At 42.5% G+C, this 19214-nt stretch overlaps 1 protein-coding gene across 2 annotated transcripts in view; it reads right to left on the bottom strand.

The window, feature by feature from the left end:
- Positions 1–788: 788 nt before the first annotated feature.
- The window catches only part of SLC9A7 (solute carrier family 9 member A7), a 107076-nt gene continuing 88650 nt past the window's right edge, over positions 789–19214 (bottom strand). For both annotated transcript variants that reach the window (XM_054008937.1, XM_054008947.1), the window contains 4 exons: positions 18005–18068; positions 14685–14767; positions 11814–11919; positions 789–2535 (listed from right to left, as the gene is read on the bottom strand). In XM_054008937.1, coding sequence (XP_053864912.1) covers positions 2287–2535; positions 11814–11919; positions 14685–14767; positions 18005–18068 — 502 coding nt within the window. In that variant the 3' untranslated portion in view covers positions 789–2286. The remainder of the gene's footprint in view (positions 2536–11813; positions 11920–14684; positions 14768–18004; positions 18069–19214) is intronic.

Genomic DNA, 19214 nt, shown 5'->3' with positions numbered 1-19214 from the left:
GTCTTGAATTGCATATAAAGGTTTGTCTGACTCCAGAGATGGGCAAGTCCATCTGATTTGGACAGGTTCTGCTCTCTAAAATCTAAAAAGCAGTTTGCACCACTTGAGGTTGGCTAATAATTTAAGTTTTTACAAAAGGAAAAGTCTGACATTATTAGGATTTATCACTCCAAATGTGGAATTCAGTGGGCTCTACAGAGTTAAAGTTATCAAGAGTAAACTTCATCATTTTCATCACTCCAGAAGAAGCAATTTCCTCCATGTTAGTATTTAAGAAGCAAGTCCTGGAATAGCAGAGATAGTGAGTGCTCACACACGATGCTATCCATTCTAATCCTGGGAGCAGAGTGCCAGACAGTTTACGTAGTCTGTTGCTTGAAGTGCTGTCAGCAGGATGCTTGAACTTTTCATCTCTGAACTACTCAAGAAGGGAGCAGATGGACACTGCGACCTTTCCAATTCCACCACAGAAGTGGCAGGTCTAGCTTTAGAAATCTTTTACTGCCTTGCCCCCATGATGCAGTCATTAATTTGATTCTTTCAGACAGATCAATATTTTGTCTTTAAGAGGGAACAAGTAGGAGGTAGATCACTGTATTTAAAATAAACGAAACTAAGTGCTGCTGTGCAGTTGGAACTCGTAATTTTAAAGTTAGCCCATTGTTTAGTTGAACTGGTCACTTAAGGAAAAACCAGAATGGATTTTTATTCATATATAAATTTTATGGGAAAGGAACAAACTGAAGTGGCAAGTAAAAAAAAAAAAAAAAAGCACTTTAGCAAACTGATATTACATTACATTTTAATAGTGGGCCACAAAATGCCAGTTTAAAAAAATAACATTTTCTAAACCATTTTGAGCCATGAAAGTATAACTACATCATTTTAAAGCATGCTTTCAGTAGCTGAGCTTCTGTTTAGGAGGTAATAGATTTCAACTATTTGCTTTAATACGCCAGAGGTCACTTATAGCTACTGAGCTGGGAATTAAAAAGCCTTAAGCAATAAGTTAAAGCAAGTTTACATGAACATGGGCCAAGTACTAAGCAAAGACATTTTTCCCTTTTCACATTTCAGATGGGACTATAGTGTGTAGGCCACTTGCACAGTTTACATATTGTGCAGTGCCTTGCTGAAAGTTCACACGTACTCTGCAAGAGAGAATGAATATAAACACCTTTCTTCAGATGTAATAACCACAAATGGTTAAATTTATAGTATCTTTCCCTTTTGAAATAAAAACATTTGCAGTTTAAACCATCACAGCTAACAGGCAATCAAAGCAGATTCCAGGCATACTTCCCATCTCAATATGGAACCTTTTGGTTTCATATATGTTCAATACTGTTTTCTAGCTGCACTGTAAGCAATATCACTATCTGCTCTATCTCCATGAAAAAAACTGGGTTCTGGCTTCCTTCATCTGATTTTTAACAACCTAATGAGAGAACAAGTGGTTTTTTAAATCTAAGCCTAGATAAGGGCTTGAGTCATTCATTTCAGTCTTGGACACGAAGAAGTTTTCTCTTGTGATGTGCTAGAAGATATGCAAACAGTAATACTCAAGTTGTCCAAAGCTAAGGGACTAAACAACATTCACTGCCTCCCTATTTAAATACTGAATTATTCTAAACTGTACCTACTATATGTTGCCAGTGAGGAAGTTGTGCTGTTTTCCCTTTTTCCTGAAGTAATTCAGTGCAGTTTGTCATAGTAACAAATCCCAGAAAAGTGTTGCATTCATGCACCTGTACTCCTAGTACATACTGTTCCCTTTTATACATAGTTTCAAGTTTTCTAGAGAGCAATTTAACACTGGACCGCCCGAAAATCAGACATGCACCCATACCTTTAAGTCTCAGAATAATTAGACTTTTGTTTGGGTTTCCCCTCCCTCACTCCCAAACCAAGCTAGAACTCCACCCAGCCTGAATTAGCTTGGTTCTGCTGGGTAACATTTTCACATACCTCTTCTCAGAAAGGTGCTGCAACTGAATGAGAGAGAATTGCAGCATGCTAATTCTACTTAGATTCAGTATGCAATTTTGTGAGAAGAGACTGACCAATTTTCCCATTTCTCTAGTTTAGACATTTAAAAACCCACTGTCAGCATCTTGAGTAAAAAAAAAAAAAAAAAAGTCAAGGTTGGTGTCTTCAGACTTTAGTAAAACCACTTATAAACAGGTTAGTTCAATTCACTAAGCATTCCCACCTCAGGTGACACTGGGGCCTGCAGTCTTCCTTGATCCATCCACAGCTATAGCTGTATTTTTACTGAGGCAGTAGTCATGCATTGTCTTCCAAAGGAAATACTAGTCGGGTGCCCCTGCTTGTAACTTCATTATCTCCCATTCCCAGATCGTGTTCCAATGCCTCCTCTGAACTACTTTTTGTTTTCCTGCCATCGAGGCTAGTGGTAGCAGTGCGGGAGCCAGAAGAGCCATTAGCAGTTATTGTCGTATCACCATATGTCAGAGTGAGGTCACCATCATTCAGAATAAAATCTGAATCCTCCTCTCTAAGCTGCTCCTGATTCTGAAAAAGAGAGCATCCAGTAATACTTGGTTAATATTCTCTTTTCATTGTTGTAAAATAGCTGAACAAAGGGGTCTACACTTACCAGTCAATACATAAGAGTTAACAGTCAAAATATACTAGAAAAACCTGAACTACTAAATTCTTGAAGTCTAGCCTATGTAAGTAAAAGCTAAAACTTTAAACCAAGTGGTTAAACATCACCTTACTGTTCCCTGTAAAGTTACTGCTATAAATGTAGGGTTTTTTTTGTTTTGTTTTGTTTTTAAGTTTAAAACCTTGAGTCATGGAGCAACTATGGTTGGTTCTTAGCACTGAAGAGTCACTGCAAAATAGTATTATGGAAGAAAGCTAATAGTACAAGAGTCTAAAAATCTAGGCTAATTTTTGCAGGCTAATATGCTAAATTATAAAGTGGGGTATAAAGTCTAAAGAAAAACAGCAAGTCGAGATTACCAAGGAGAACAATAAATAACAAAGCACTTACAAATATTAAGCTTCACAACACACATAGGATAGGTAAGTACTACTATCCCCATTTTACAGATACAAATGCAAACATGTGAAGTGAATTGTTCAACATTACATTGGAATCAGTCATTACCACAAAAGATGGAGATACTTACTCCAAGCACTGTTGAGAATGGGTGTGTGTGTGGGTGTGTAAAAGAGGGATGTGCAAACTGATGAAGATTAACAAGTCACCAGCACCAGCTGCTGTACATCCAAGAGTTCTTAAAGAAATTTAAGAATGAGGTGACTCAGTAACAAAAATATGAACATATTAAAGCTAGCTCCCATACTGGAAAGCAGGGCATGTGTGTGTGAGTGTGAGTGAGTGAGTAAAAAAGCACTGAGGGCAATCCTGAGAATGAAGCCAGTATAGCCTACTTGAGTACAAGGTAAATTAATTTAATTGATATAAAAAAACCCAACAGATCATGATAGCAGCTTATATAAACGTCCATAAATCCTTTAAGAAATTGATTCACAAGAGGCTATGAATACACTCAGTCATCATTGGGTGAGATGCAATGAACTGCTAGGGAAAACAGAAAGTAGGAATAATGGCTAATTTCCAACGCAGCAAAATGGGGCAAGGGACCACAAAGTTCTGTGCTAAAACCAGTGTTCAATATGATATTGGAAAAAAGAGTGAACAGTACAGCTGGTCAGAAAACCAACCTGCCCAAGCACCCCCCCACCCCATGGAAATTTTTGTTAACAAAACCAAATTTTTCCCCCCCATGAAATTTCTGTAAAAAATTGACATGTTGGTGAAATATTTCAGCTGAAAAACAAATATTTTGATTTAAATGGTGCTGTGGTGTCTTATGGCACTTGTAATTCAGATGTCTTATACTCCTTTATGGGCTCTCTGACAGACTACATTTTCCATGATGCACCATGGCCGGGGATTCCTATGATACACCTCTGCAGATCACTAAGAAGAGAGAAAGTAGTGCATTCAAACTGGAACCACAGTGCCTCATGGAAGTTGTAGTTCAAGTGTCTTATGCTCCCATTCTCCACTGTAGGCTAGGCTGACCATTAGACTATATCTCCCATCAGGCATCACTTTCTCCTCTTCTGGTGATGGGAGGTGGGGTCATAGAAGTCATGGTCTGTAGTGCACCATGTGTAAGGATATGATTTCATCACAGAGGTCCCTGATTCCATGACTAACAGACCTCGGACTTCTTTTGGTTCAGCTGCACGGCAGGGCTCAAGCTGTCAGCCTCCCTCTACCCCGGACAGGCCCTGGGCTTCTGTGAATTTTTGTTTATTGCCTGTGACCTGTCAGTGACTTTTACTAAAAATAATTGAGACAAAATCTTAACCTTAATCATGTGAGGTGTAGTTCAGCAAGAGAGCCCTGAATGGAGAGGACAACGGGAGCACAGGACTGTTGCATTTGTGGCTCCATTTTTAATGGAAATACCCAAATTTTCCACAGGAAGATACTACACAGAAAATTTCATCTAGCTTAAAATTTTCCACTGAAAAAAACAGATTAGATGGAGAATGGTCTACTAGCCCAGTGAATGGTGAGGTAGCAAAACTTCAGATGATACAAAATATAGCAGTGGTTCCCAAACTGGGGTTTGTGAACCCCTGGGGGTTCAAAAAATGTTACGGGGGTTCTCAGAAAAAAAATTCCCTAATGGAGGACAGAGCTGTCCCTAGGGATCCTGGGCAGCACAGGACCAGCAGCCCGGAGCCCCTAGACTTCCAAGAGCTAAGCAGATCTACCACACTGAGGAGATTTAACCTTCAAGACTCCTTATACAAAACAGAAAGGGAGGTGGATATTTTTTGCTGTTTTTAAAATTAAATAGGCTGCTAGTGTTATTTTTAAATTATTATGAAGAACAAGTTTAAGCTTTGTCGTAACGTGCATTGTTTGCCTGGACTGCTCAAGACCTGAATGCTTGTGTAGGAGGAAGTCTTTGAGTTGGCTTCTTAAATACCTCATGCTGGTTTCATATCTGACACTCCTTGATGAAACATAGGTGGCAGAGATGCCAGTACGGGGGGGCAACGAGGGTCATGTGCCACCCCCATGTCGGCGCACCGTCCCACAGGGCCCTCCTCTTATTTTCCAGCAGCCCCTGTGGCCCCCCCCACTTTTCTACTGGCACCTCTGATAGGAGCCTTGTATTATAACAGGCTTAATCAAAAGTGATTAAGCTACAAAAGTGAGATCTTGGAAGAGTGTTGTTGTTTTCCTAATGTAATAAAAATGCTGTAATGAAATAATAATAAATCGTGTGTAATTAGAATGTCATAAAAACAAATTTTATATTTCCAAGATCCCTGCTTTTATAATTTATGCTGAGGTAAGGGAGAAAATCCCTGGAAATATTCATTTTTACGAGGGGGTTCACAAGACTTGACATTTTAGTGAAAGGGATTCACGGGTTGCTAAAGTTTGGGAACCACTGAAATATAGGTTAGTCCGGACTAGAGAAGGCTGTGATTAATTAATTATTTAGGCAAGGTAAGCAAGACACTCCTATTTACCATGTTGTATAATTAAGGCTGCAAGACTGACCTGGGGCCTCTCCAGAAGCAGCAACATCCCCCTTGCTCAGCTGCTAGGTGGAGGCGTGGCCAGGCCGCTCCGGGCGCTGCCTCCACCCAGAGTGTTGGCTTCACAGCTCCCATTGGCCGGGAACCGTGACCAATGGGAGCTGTGGGGATGGGGCCTGCAGCCGGAGGCAGCATGCAGAGCTCCCTGGCCGTGCCTCCGCCTAGGACCTGAGTTAGGGGGATGTTGCAGCTTCTGGGGAGCCCCCCAGGTAAGTGCTGTCCAGAGCCTGCCTCACCCCACCCTGTGCCCCAACCCCTGCCCTCTCCCACACAAACTCTGCTGCTGGGGGGGCAGGAGGTGCAGAGCATGATAGGGAGCTTGCTGGCTCCGCCAACACCCCCCCTCCCAGCATCCAGGCTGCCCTCCCCCAGCACCCGTGTGGCCCCCAGGCAGCCCCCCCAAGTTTTATTCACTAGTATTTTTAGTAAAAGTCATGGACAGGTCATGGGCCGTGAATTTTTGTTTACTGCCCGTGACCTGTCCATGATTTTTACTAAAAATACCCATGACTAAAACGTAGCCTTATGTATACTACAAGAGGGTAAAATCAATGATGCTGCAAGACAGAAGATTTCAGACTAAAGTATCAGAGTCTAATATAGAAGACCCTGATGTTTGTACGAATAAGAACATCCAATTAGACTGAATAGAGAAAAACAGATTTTCAGAAGGTATATAAATGCTTATATTGACCAATAAATGAGGATTGTGACAAAAAGAATACATCATTTCACAAATTATCTACTATAAAGCTTCTTGCATCTTCCCCTGAAGCATCCGGTGTTGGCCTCTTCGGAGACGGACCAGGTGGACCATGTGGTCTGATCCTGCTTGGCAGCTCCTGCTTTGCTCTTGGCTACCATCCTATGATTTTGCCATAAGACCATACTTATGAACTTATAAATGCGATCAATTTTAGGGCAAACAAATGAGTTTTCGCCACATATTTAAGAAGCATGGCCTTCCATAACCTAAGAGACTATTGTATTTATCCCAACTCTTTGATTAGCATTTGCAACCAACAGGCTATTTATTTAATGTTTTTTTCTGAACAATCCAGGCTTCTATGAAAGTTGCTTCACAAATGATGAAACTTGTTTTCACAGAACATGTACTCTAACAATTATGTTTAATATGTAAATCTGTGATTGCATATTCCCAAGCAGAAAGGATGTGTGAATGAACCTACTGTGTTTCAGAAGGATCCCAGGCAACATGAAGAATTCTTTTGAGAAAGACGGGAAATGTATCCAAGTGGATCCCTGGGGACTTGAAATTCTTCCAAGAATAACTCTAAATTGGCCTCTACAATTCCCTATCATTCTGTGAAAGGAGCAGTTTGAATTCACTCAAGAAATATATATTTTACTTCACTGTTAACTCATTCAATTTGTCAGTTACACACACACACACACACCCCTGTCCTGATCTATACACTGCAATGCATTCACTTCAATGACTTTCACAGGCGGTAAGTCACAGTAAAACTTGGCTCTTAAGACTATCACACTCCTGGGAAAGGGTGCTGGGGTTACTAGTGGTTAAAAGATTAGAACCTATTTAAGATCACTAATTACACAGGCAATCTCCTCTGCTATCTATTAGAAAAGAACTGGGAGTGCAAAAGACGTGTACACGGCACGGTTTATATGGTTTTTTACCAATAGCTGCAGTTTAATTGTAATTACTATCACCACTTTTTACCAGCACAGACAGTATGTGTAATTTAAATGACCACTTCTGATGCAAAGTTTTCAACTGTAACAAACAATATCAAGTAGCATGAGCACAAAAATCTGTGCTACCTTAAATTTGGTGGGGAATGCACTCGGTCTTCAAGATTTCTATTAAATAATCAAGCAAAATTCTGTACACCATCATGGAACAAATGCATGCAAGTCTGGTATAAAAACCATGGGGTTGGGGGAGAAACTGAGAATTTCTGCACAATTTTATTCCTGTTTATCGAAATTTCAAGGAAAAAAAAAGACTTTCCAAATTTTGAAATGTGAAAACTTTTGACCAGCTGTAGTAAAAACCTATTGCCAGGTTTTCACTACCCTGAAAAGTAATTTAGCTCCCTCTGCTGGTTTTACGCCAGCAATGTTCTGTCCCTAATACATCCTGACATCAAAAGTATGAGTGCCCAATCAAGCAAGCTGTTAACAGAAAACCTTTGATAAAATGTAGCTTCATTAGGACGAGCAGACAATAGCACACAGCTGTGTTTTCAAACAGAAGAAAAAAAGATTTGGTAGAATAAGCAAGTTTAAAGTAACAGCAAATATTATAAGCTTTTATAGAGATATCTGTAAAGACTTAAAAGGTAAACACCAGGGTTATTGTATGGGTTATTTATTTATTTTTAAAATAACGAGCTTCAGTATGGGAGGTATAACAAAGTTATTTTAAAATTACAATTTGTTCCATTACTCCCATTTGTGCTAGTAAACCAGCATTTGAGGAAGTAAGGATTAAAGATTCTGGGTGGGGTTTCCAGAAGCAATCAGTGTTGGCTTGCCTCTCCTTCACTGGAGTCAATGGGAGAACTTCAGTGGGAGCAGAAGTAAGCCAATGCTGACTGCTTTTGAAAAATATCCCGCTCTACATACCAAGGTTTGCTGCCTCAGCACCTCACATTCAAACTACTTGAATTCAAGTGGTAAGGAGGACAGTAAATATCAAAGTTGGAAGCCATTATTTGCATTCCACGTACAAATGGGGTTGCTTGACTGCCAGCAAGGTATTCGATCCCTTTACATCTAATTAAAACGCGTCCAGTGCACAATGGGAAGCATCCACAATGTGAAAATAGCAAGATAATTTTAAAACCAGCTGTGGAAAGGGGAGGCTGCTTAAGTTCCCTCTAAGCTGCACCTACCAAGGGCCATGCAGGTGGGGAGAGGTGCCTCTCCCCCGGCCCCAGCCTTGGAGCTGCTGCGGCTGGGGGAGAGGCACCTCCCCCCTGGCCCCTGGCTGCTGAGGCAAGAGGGGGCTGGGGGGAGGGGGGGGAGTTCTCTCTCCCCCCACCTCAGCCCCAGGACAGCCTGCACCCCAAACCCCTCATCCCCAGCCCACCCACCCAGCCTGAGCCCTCACTCCCCCACCCTCTGCCCCAGCCCTGAGCTCCCTCCCACACTCCGAACCCCTTGGGCCCACCCCTGCCACACATTGCCTCCATATTGGTGCGCATAACAAAATTCATTCCGCACATGGATGTAAAAATATGAGAGGGAACATTGACACTGTCTGCCCATTACTTCAGAGAAGGAGCACAACAAAAAAGGTTGAAGGGTAAAAGCAATGTGCTCATGCACGGTCTTCTCACCACAACCTGCAGATCATGATATCCTCAGGCAAAGGCCTACAGGAGATCTCAGAACTAGACCTCATTTTAGTAAGTAGCTTTACTTCTTCCCTTTGGAACTAAGTTTTTGGCTGTGTTAGTAATGCATTTTTAGATAAGTCATTACTTTTATTCTTTAATCCTCTCAACTATACTATTTAAATGTACTAAACTGAGGGCACCAGCACAAAAACATATGCATTACGGGCATGCATATTTATTCCACAACGGACAGGACTGTGTTTTAACTGAATCCCCTGCACCTGGTAGGGAAGGGACAAAAACGTCCTCTGATTTGAAGTGTATGACAAGCTGGAGAGCTTACACGGCTGTCGCAGAACCATAGTCACCTACTAGGGTGACCAGACATCCTGTCCCAATATTTGCTTATTTGTCCAGTGTCCCGACCTACCTTCAGTCAGGACGCGAATTGTCCTGATATTTTGCCTCCGCTCACAGGCGGAGCAGAGCCTGGAGGGGGCTCGCGCCCCCCCCGCCCCGATTCCACCCTCTTTCCCCCATTGGATCCCTCCCCAAATCTCCGCCCTGGCCCCGCCTCTTCCCCAAGCACGCCACATTCCTCCTCCTCCCCCCCTCCCTCCCAGGCTTGCCCTGATCAGCTGTATGGTGGCGCAAGCGCTGGAGGGAGGGGGGAGGGGGAGCGGAGGCAAGCTGGGCATGGCGCTCCGGTGGCCTTTTTTTTTTTTTTTTTTTCCTCGCTCCGCCCGCCCCCCCACCCCCACCCCGTGTCCCGATATTTCACCTGTGTGATCTGGTCACCCTGTCACCTACTGAAAGTTGTAGCATAAGGATAAGCATAGAACAACTCTGGGGTTCAGAGCTCTGGCAGAGACGCCGTGTATAAAGCTTAAGGTTATTAGTTTTTTTCTAAATCTAAATTTAGGAACACGCCAAGGCTACATCTATACCGCCTACCACTGTACAAGAGTGAAAAGCACTGCAGTGAAAAAGCACACCGCGTCCACACGGCTGTGTGTAGCAATACGTGTCAGTGAAAGGCTCTAGCAGAGGGAGGCAATGGGGAAAGGCTGAACCTTTCACGGCTGTGAGAGCCTTTTCCTGTTGCTAGTCTTTTTCCACTCTGGGGAAAGGCTCCAGCATCAGGGGGGTGCCAGAGCCTTTCCCCACTGCTGTCTGGGGAAGGGCTCTGGCAACTGAGAAAGGCTCTAGCAGTGGGGAGGCAGTGGGACACTACGCTGCTAAGCAGTATAGACGAGGAAGCACAGGTCGGGCGCATAAAGAGCTGTGTAGAGAATGTATTAGAGTACATACCCAGGCCTTTCAGGAGTATCTTTACTCCCCTAAGCTGTGCCTCATGGTCTACTCTGCTATTTATATCCGTGTGAGAGGGGCTACGTGGGTACATTCACTACATGCCACCACAGAAGCAAGCAGTGTAGACATAGCTCAAGAGAAAAAGGGAACAGAAAGAGTGAGAGTTTCACAGTATTGCTTTTTACAGTACAAGAGTTACATAGCTGAGCAATTTGGCTTACAGATTAAAAGTTGCATCCTCATGAGAGTTTTTGATATACAAACAGTAAATCATCAGCTGATTAGGGTAATGCCACAAGAGGAAAACCAAAAAACTGTGCTGATTCAAATGTACTACTAGCTACTTACCATTTGAATTGGAAGTTTAAATTATGTAAAAGAATAAGAGTAGAAAATAAAGCCAGACTACAGAGCTAAATGAAATCCAAGACCTGCACACTCAACTAGTTAAATCCTTAGTTAACGGATAAAAGGTGAAGCTGAACTATAATAAGCTTTGAGATCATAAAAGGGCTGCTGACAGTATGCTAATTGGTTTGATGGAAACCTTCCAGCCTAAAATCTATTTTAAGATTCCTAATGGCATGCCTATGATGGGAACAATGGCACTTTTAATGCCTACTGACAGAGAGCAATTAGTGTCATGGGAATTCACAAACTTTTTTAGGTCTAAAGTTTGACTTTGAAATGAAAAATGAGTTTCTAACGTGTGCAGAGACAGTGGAAGAAAGTTTTTCAAAACTTCTGGTGGAAAGTTATAAATCTTTACTAGAAACAGGAGAGCTCTTAACAGTCTGCGTCAAGAGTACGTAGCACGACACCCACATTTAAACACCAGAGAACTTGCAAGTTTGAATTCAGTCATATTTAATATTAAGGTTCCATTTATAAAGCATTAACAGATGTTCTAAGCAAATTCAACTTGAGGAGTACGAGTTAGATTGCTGCAAGAGCATCAGTAGAAGGGGCTGGTTATTTTAAAAGTTATGAAAGCAGCATACTGACCTGTTTGGTCTATCAATCTATAAAAATTATTAACAATTAATGAATTATTTATAAACAGAACCTTAATAAAGTGTTTTACCAAGTTCTGCAGATTGCCTGCTGAAGGTGAATCATTTGGCTCTCCTAAGGGACGCTAAAGTGCAACCCCAAAAATAATGAACAGAAATCTTGGTCTTGTCTTAATCATTTTATATTTAAAACCAGAAGGGATATTTTTACGGGACTGAACAGTAGATAGATTGTTGACAGGGCTTCATGGCCTCCTAATATCATGACACGTAAATACTATTTGTATATGACTTGAAAACATCAGAGGCTAGATTCTCAGCTGGTGTAAGTCAGTGAAGTCATTGGAGTGACTCTGATTTATACCAGCAAACGATATTGCCCTATGGATTGGGTCTCAAACCTTTTGCTACCATAACTTAGCATGAAGCAGCACTTGCAACATCTTTCAAGTTATGTAATTTGTCCTGTAAAGGAAACTTTTTAGTGGAAGGTAGAAAAACAAAGTTAACATTTTGCCATCATACTTACATCATAAACCTGTGGAGTAGTCAAACAGCGGGCCAGCAGACCACAGCAACTTGGAAGGGTTGTAGTTAGCGGAGGGCCACTATGGGTGAGAATGGGCTTTAAATAACTTTTAAAAACAATTAAGGAAAAACAGATGTGTGCTTGAAAACCACTGTAAAAACAAGATGTTGTAATATAAATAATCCAGTCATTGATGTATAGCCAGTTCAAGTACTCTGTGTAAACTGATTACATTAACAGAAAAATCGGGTTTTTGGGATTTTTGCTTAAAAAAATTAAAACACACCAAAGTGCAAAAAAACTTTTCCCTTTAGTGAGTTTCCCCATGATCCTGTTGGAATTTTTTCCCCTCCCACATACTTCAGCAGAGGACTGGACTACTCTCTTCACAATCATTCATGAAACAATAGCTGGATCCATATCTGGGCACCATCTGGAACGGACAGAGAAGAAAAGCGTGCACATCTGGAAAAGCTTTAGTTTTCTGTGTTGGCAGGCTAGGCAGAGGGGCTCAGGAAGGACAGACACCTTCTCCCACAATCTGCAATGAAACAATTTCTAGAGTGGCTTGGTTTAGTATGGCACTAAGAACTAAGCAATAAAGGCAGCGCTGGTGCTCGTCGCTGACCGAGAACAAGCGAGGGCAGGAAGCACAAACCTTGAACCTTGCCATCTTCAGCATAATGCAGTACCCAGGTGTGGGAGCTGGGGGAGAAAATTGGAAGGCCAGTAAAATGGCATCCCAAATTCCTTAAATCCTAAAAACAACTACAAAACCACTAACTATATTCAAGAATAAAAACAGTCTTATCTGTGTTTTAGAAAACACATCACAAGGGACGAGAGAACAACGGAGGCTCTGACTCAGACCATGCAGTGGTGAGAAGGGACTGAGGGCACGGTTGGTCTTCCCCGCCCTTTATCTCCTGGGACAAAACCATGAGATGGAGCCAGACTGCATGCATGGACCAACAGACATTAGTTCTTTTTAAGCAGACTAGGGGTCTACTTAAATCACAGAGAAATCTCACGATTTGCACGGGTTGGTCATGGAATAAATAGCAAGTTTTGTGGAGGTGTTACCCAACCATGAAATTTGCTATTTATGCTGTAACCAACCCATGCAAAAAGGTGTGATTTCTCCACAGCATTTCTCAAACTAGACGCCCAGACCCAAAAGCGGGTCACAAGCCTATTAGGGGGTCGTGGTATTGCCACCCTCACTTCTGCGCTGGCTGCACCTGAAGTTGGGGTGGTGGGAGAGTGGTGGCTGCTGCCCAGCATGTTATTGGCACCCTTACTTCTCTATAGCTGCTGGGGGGCAGAGCTGGGCTCCTGGCCAGCAGCTGCCACTCTCCCTTCAGAGCTGGGTGGTGCGGGACCAGGGAAGACCATATTTCATGGTCCATGACACGATTTCCACAGCCGCAAATTTGGAGGACGCTTATGTGTAACCCCTCAGTGGAATACAATAGGGACCATCACTCAAAGAAGAAGAATCTCCTTTTTACTTGTGAAACAATTGAACAAATTTCATTTGTTGAGAGAGCTATCCTGCAACCACTTTAAACTTGGGATTCAGAGGTGACAGGATTCTAAATGAGCCCAGTGTATTAACCAACACCAACAAGCAGATAACATTTGTACTGAACTGTACCCACCTGAAACCAATTGCGCTCTACCCAGTAATCGGTGCTGAAGGGCACATTTTAACCGTGCTCTTTGTGAAACTAAAAAAAGCCAATAGCAATAAGAAATTCTATTTCTGGATTCCAATGTTTCATCAGCACAAAGCCTGCAAAGATCTTTCCCCAGCCCACTAGTCGCTATTGAGAAAACAAGTGCATTAGAAGCCAATCTCTTGCATTCAAAATTCAACTGTAATAGAGCGAACAAAGCTGCTTTAAATTAATGCTTTTCCCTCTCCTGCACCTGCTGGGGACTGTGCTTGTGCCAGGGTCGGACAAGAGGAAATAAACACTGCCAGCCAACCCTAGTTTACAAAGGCAGATCCTTGAGGAGGGGGAGGGGTAGTTTAGTCAGCTCTGCTTCCTTCTTCAAAGGCAGTTAATCACTACCACATACTCTGAATTATTTCCCAGCTCTCTTCACAGTGAGTCTCACAAAAGAATGCTAAGTAACAGTACTATCACAGCAGTTTGGCCTAAAAATTGACCTACTGATACTGTGACAGAGGCTCCAACCACTTGAAAAGTTGTCTCTTAAGGATTACAAACATTTACAAGTATTTCAACAAATCAGTGTACATGCTCCCTTAGGTTATGTCTACACATCAATGTAAACCTGGGCTCAAGCCTAACCTATCTTGCGTCCACACACCAATTGTGCTAACATTTGTAGCCAGGGACTTTTTTGGAGGGTGGATGAGTCAGACTGAACTTCTGAGTCCTAGACATCTCATATCATCTACAGGGTATCCCATAAGGGCTCCATCCTAATGAAGCAGTATGGCTATTCAAAGCAAAGTAACTGAGCTGGAGAACAGAGGTTCAGGAAGAACTAGACTGCTAGTTCTCTGGGCATTAGCAAAAATGAGAATTGTTTTGCAAAATGGAAACTGATCACATTTGATCTGTTTCCCAATCATTGCTTTTGATGCAGAATTCCTTTTCTCAGTAAAGCTCTTCTCTCCCCACACAAGGGTGAAATACCACATGCCATAATGAAGGAAATTAACTGCAAGTTCAAATTTCTGCCCTGTGCCCCAAATCTATAATGCCCTCTGCTGAATGACCTTTATAAAACCCCATCTTCAAATCCATAAATCCAGAGAGTAATAAATGGCAAAGAAATTGAACATTACATTAGCTTCCATATCTTGAAGCTAAGCACTGCTTGTTAAAAGGATACTTGTGATCAAAGCTATACCATAACCTGAAGAGCCAAGCACTTTCCTGCTTTGTCCGGTTTCCTCTTTCAGAATCTGGACCATCCTGAGAATGAAAGGACAAAATGCACTCTGTTATTTCTGGAAACACAAACATGCACTTCCACCCAAAAATTCCACTGAAACTATAGACATAAATGTAATCCCCACTGAAATGAGTAACACCACACTTACATGGGATTTTACAGGGGCGGGGGAATAATTTAAAAAAGAGTTAGGAAGACTGGTGTGCTGAGAAAATGCCCCACCCTGCTCAGGTCAGTGAAGGGCCATTCCCCTTGGTTCAGTGCAGAAGATGTATGCTGCATGTCATGGGTCCCTCTGCACTGCAGTGAAATTCATCCTTAATTACTTGAATGATAAAAAACATTCCTTGTCCTAAGACTAGTTAAATCACCGATGACTGACTGTGTAACTCGGGGAAAAGTCATTTTACCTCTTGTGACTCAGCTGATGCAGTAGTAGCATTGGGTAAAAATCTAAAGCTGGAAACCGGATGTTGCATCAGAGAGCTACGCCTTCCTGGATAAATACTCTTAAACATTAGACCCTACGGTTTGAAAGTTTTTACTGAATAAAATGGACTGGAACATTTCCAGATTTGTTCCTATTCATCTCAACTTTGGCTTCCTTTACTCTGGGTTTATTTGATATCTTTGCCTTAAGCTTCTTGTTTCATGGTCAGAACAAGAGGCTTTAGCACACCTGATGAATTTCAGAGATAAAATTATGCTTTGTCAATCAGCATTAGAAGAAATAGGCTCATCAGTGAATCCATGTAAGCTTGATACATTATATTTGGGTGAGGTTGAAAAGGATTTGGTAAGTGCCAGATCAGACTAAGTCTCAGAAGTATTAAAGCATTAAACAGGGGCGGTGCCGAGGGGGGTGAGGGGGTTTGCTTTCCACCCCAAAACTTACTTTAGCTCCCCCCACATAGCCACCCCTCCCAGCGCAAAGGATACAGATACACAGATACTTCTCTGCTGCCTTCAGAACTGGATGCCTGGCCAGCAGCCACTGCTCTCCAGCCACCCAGCTCTGGAGGCAGCGCCATTGCCAGCAGCAGCGGAGAAGTAAGCCCAGGAGGGGGCCAGGGATCCAGGGCGCACCACCAAGGGTCTAGAGCTCCCCAGAGCAGCCTGGATTGACCCACTCCGGACTGGGCTACTTGGCCCCACCCCTCTGCAGTCGCTGCCCCCCTGAGGGTTCTCCCGGCCCAAGAGCCAGGTCCCCCCAGCCTGGGTGGCTCTTACAGGCTGAGAGCAGTCAAAGGGCGAAAAGGAGCTGTGGAGCATACACAGCCCTGGGGCTCTGAGCAGCAGCAGGAGATGGGGAAGCGTTACGGCCACACGCACCATGGCACTAGCCAGCGCATCCGCACTGCCCGGCTCCAGCTTCTGGCCTCCAACGTGGCCATGGGGCGGGGCCTCAGGGGAGGAGGGCTTAGCACTGGCTGGCACTTAACTGAGGAGCAGGGGATGGGGCCTTGTGGCGGAGGGCACAGCCCCCCCAATTTTCTGTCTAATCCACATCAACCCTTGCACTAAGAAGAGTTCCTGGCATTATATATCAGCCTTTTAATGTAATAGCAGCAGCACAAGTGATCAACCAGATGGTGTTCAGCTGCATTTGTTTTTACTTTTGTAACCGCTTTTTCTTTTGGCTAGAAGCTGCCAAAGCTAGGTCAGAGAAACCAATGAAGTGAGAACGCCCATGAAACAAATCTTCAAATCATTGGAGAAATAATGCTGAAGCCATTCTACCACCTCCATGCGCTTCCAACCTAGAAAAGGGGTAGCATCACCACAGAAAGCCAGAATTCTCAACAAACAGCTCTCTGGTCCCTCCCAAATGATAACTCTATTCTGCTGTAATTGCGACCTGCTCCTGATCTTGGGCCTGTAAAATAGGGGAAGAAATCCCACGGAAACTATAACTAATGGCTTTTGTTAAGGATACAATACACACAATTAAGCAGAAACACAGTTCAGACAAATGCTTTACATTTCAGTGGGACAGAATATAGAATAAATGACTAGCTTCTAATTTCTTCACAAATATTGCCAATGTGAATATTATACCTTGTTTTTTCTAATTTTTCGTGCTGAAAGCAGTTCCTCAGATACGGCTCAGTCTAGTCTGAACTGGCTGAGAACATTACATCATTGCACTGTCATCTAACCTTGGGTCTTACCTTGCTTCCACTGTCTTCCTTGGGACTGGGTAGGGCATACAGAGATTAGGAAAGGCAAAAAGAGAGACTTCTGCCACTGGACTGCGCCTATTCTAAGAGCTTCCAGACACAAAAGGCCAAATTCATCCTTTGTGTTACCTTATCCCCACAGTCTTAGAAATTACATATAACATGCTGTTGACTTCAGTGAAGTTATACCAGGGATGGATTTGACCCAATATCTACAAGGAGCTCAATTCAGATGTGTAGCTCAGTTCCTGTGATAAAGAAAACTGAACAAGTTCTTTTTAATCGTCATTTGCTTACAAGAGGAACAGCAAGCTAACAGCAAGGAGATACAGCTAACAGAAACTTCACTCCAAATGCAGTCAGTGATATGCGTGTGTTCTGTACCCTGAATTTCATGGAACTGAGAAACTAGAGCCCTGTGCATCTTCTGGGTAGAAATCTATTAGTGTTTTATGTTGTGCGCTTTGTTTCCCCCTTGGTCTTGCAGTGGTGATCGGCAATACAGGGGTGAGGTCAAACTGTGCTGGTGCCCTCTGTAAAATAGTGAGGGTGCCCATTAACATAGTGGTGAGCACAAGGGAACTTTTAATTTGTGCTGGCAGGGTCTACCTGTGCTATCAGCATGCAACACATTGGTGCACCTTCGAAATCATTGCCCTCTAGTGCACACTGATGTAGATGAGACCAAAGATTAAATTTGATAATCTGACTGCAGCTACTTTACACAGTTAAAAGTGCAGTATTTGGTAGCAGTCACTGAACAGAAGCCAAGAGAACTTTTCTCTATCCATTACTCCTAAAAAGAACTGGTTATGGTTTAGAACATTTAAAGAATCCCTACTGAAAAAATAAAAAAGCAAGCCATTAGACAGCATGCAAAAACTCAGATCTGGGGAATTTTCTGGTGCTCTTACAAAAGATCCAAATTTGAATTACAAAATTTAGAAGCACATATCAAGATGGTGTATTCTGTGATCTGAAAATATTCACCAATGTCACATACCCTTCACGTTTTTTTGGATTATCTCATTTTATATTAGCTCACCAGCCTAGTAAGGAAGTTATCTAATTACTTACTCCTTGTAAGACTTGAAAGCTGTCATTGCTGGGTGGGGGATCCTGATCTGGGTCAACTCCAACCCTATAGAAACATTAGGAAAACAAACAATACAAAAGCAAACGGTTATCAGATGGTCATAAAACACCATAAGCAGACGAGAATGCATTTTTAAAAGCGGCTTAAGTGGTTAGTTCAACAGCATCTCACATACTTATTATATAAGTCATTTTAGGAAGAGTCTTTCTTTATTCCATTATAGTTACATAGACCCATTACAAAGAAGTTCCTCTTTCAATCTACCAGAATCCTTCTCCAGGCAGCAGATTTTCATTTACAACTCACCACACTCTTCCTTGGCTGGCTGCCATCCCTGCTGGGTCTTTTAGAACTATATCACTTTGTGCACGGACTAGCAGAGTTGTGGCTAGCCTCTTGTTCTGCAGGGAATGTGCCTCCTGTATGGCAGACTGTGTACACAAGAGTACTGTGATGCTAGACAGGCCTCAAAATGGCATAAGCATATACGATCACTTACACTTTTAAAATATACTTCCTAAAAAGGGATCAGCAAAAGAGTTTCGAAAGCTAGGTCTTCACTGCCCCCCAGTTTGGATTACAGTAGTGTGAACAGCAGAGTGCCCCAAAGTGCTATGCTGTAACTCCCCCTTGAGGATGCTGCGGGCGTGAACTAAAAGGTTCCTAGTTCACATGAATGTAATCCTGTTTGAAGAGGACTATGTTAACGTGAACTGGGAACCTATTAGTTTGCATCCACACAGGAGTTACAGCATTGGACTTTGAAGCAGACTGCTAGTCACACCCCTGTAGTCTGAACTGCCCGGGAATTCATTATCTTAGTTTGCTCTGTTGTTGGGGAAGTTTCATTATCCTAAATAACATGGTAATTGCCACACTGGATCAGACTAGTAATCTCTCTAGTCCAATCTCCTCTCTCTTAAAGTGATCAGGACCAGATGCTTCAGAGAAGGAGCAAGAAACCAGACAGCAGGCAATTACAGACTAGCACGCCCATAAGGGAATTTCCTTGCTATAGTTATTCAGTTAGTGATCGTCTTATGCCTGAAGTATCCCTTCCAAACATCTATTTAATCTTATCTAAAGTAACTCAATATTTCTGTTATCCTTATAGTTGTCAAGTCCTTCTGAAATCCTATTAAGCCCTTGATCTCCAGGATCTCTTGTGGCACCAAATTCCACAGATTAATT

This window comes from Malaclemys terrapin, chromosome 1 (assembly GCF_027887155.1).
Source record: "Malaclemys terrapin pileata isolate rMalTer1 chromosome 1, rMalTer1.hap1, whole genome shotgun sequence".
Classification (NCBI taxonomy): Eukaryota; Metazoa; Chordata; order Testudines; family Emydidae; genus Malaclemys; species Malaclemys terrapin.
This window is presented reverse-complemented; position numbering and strand designations above follow the sequence as displayed.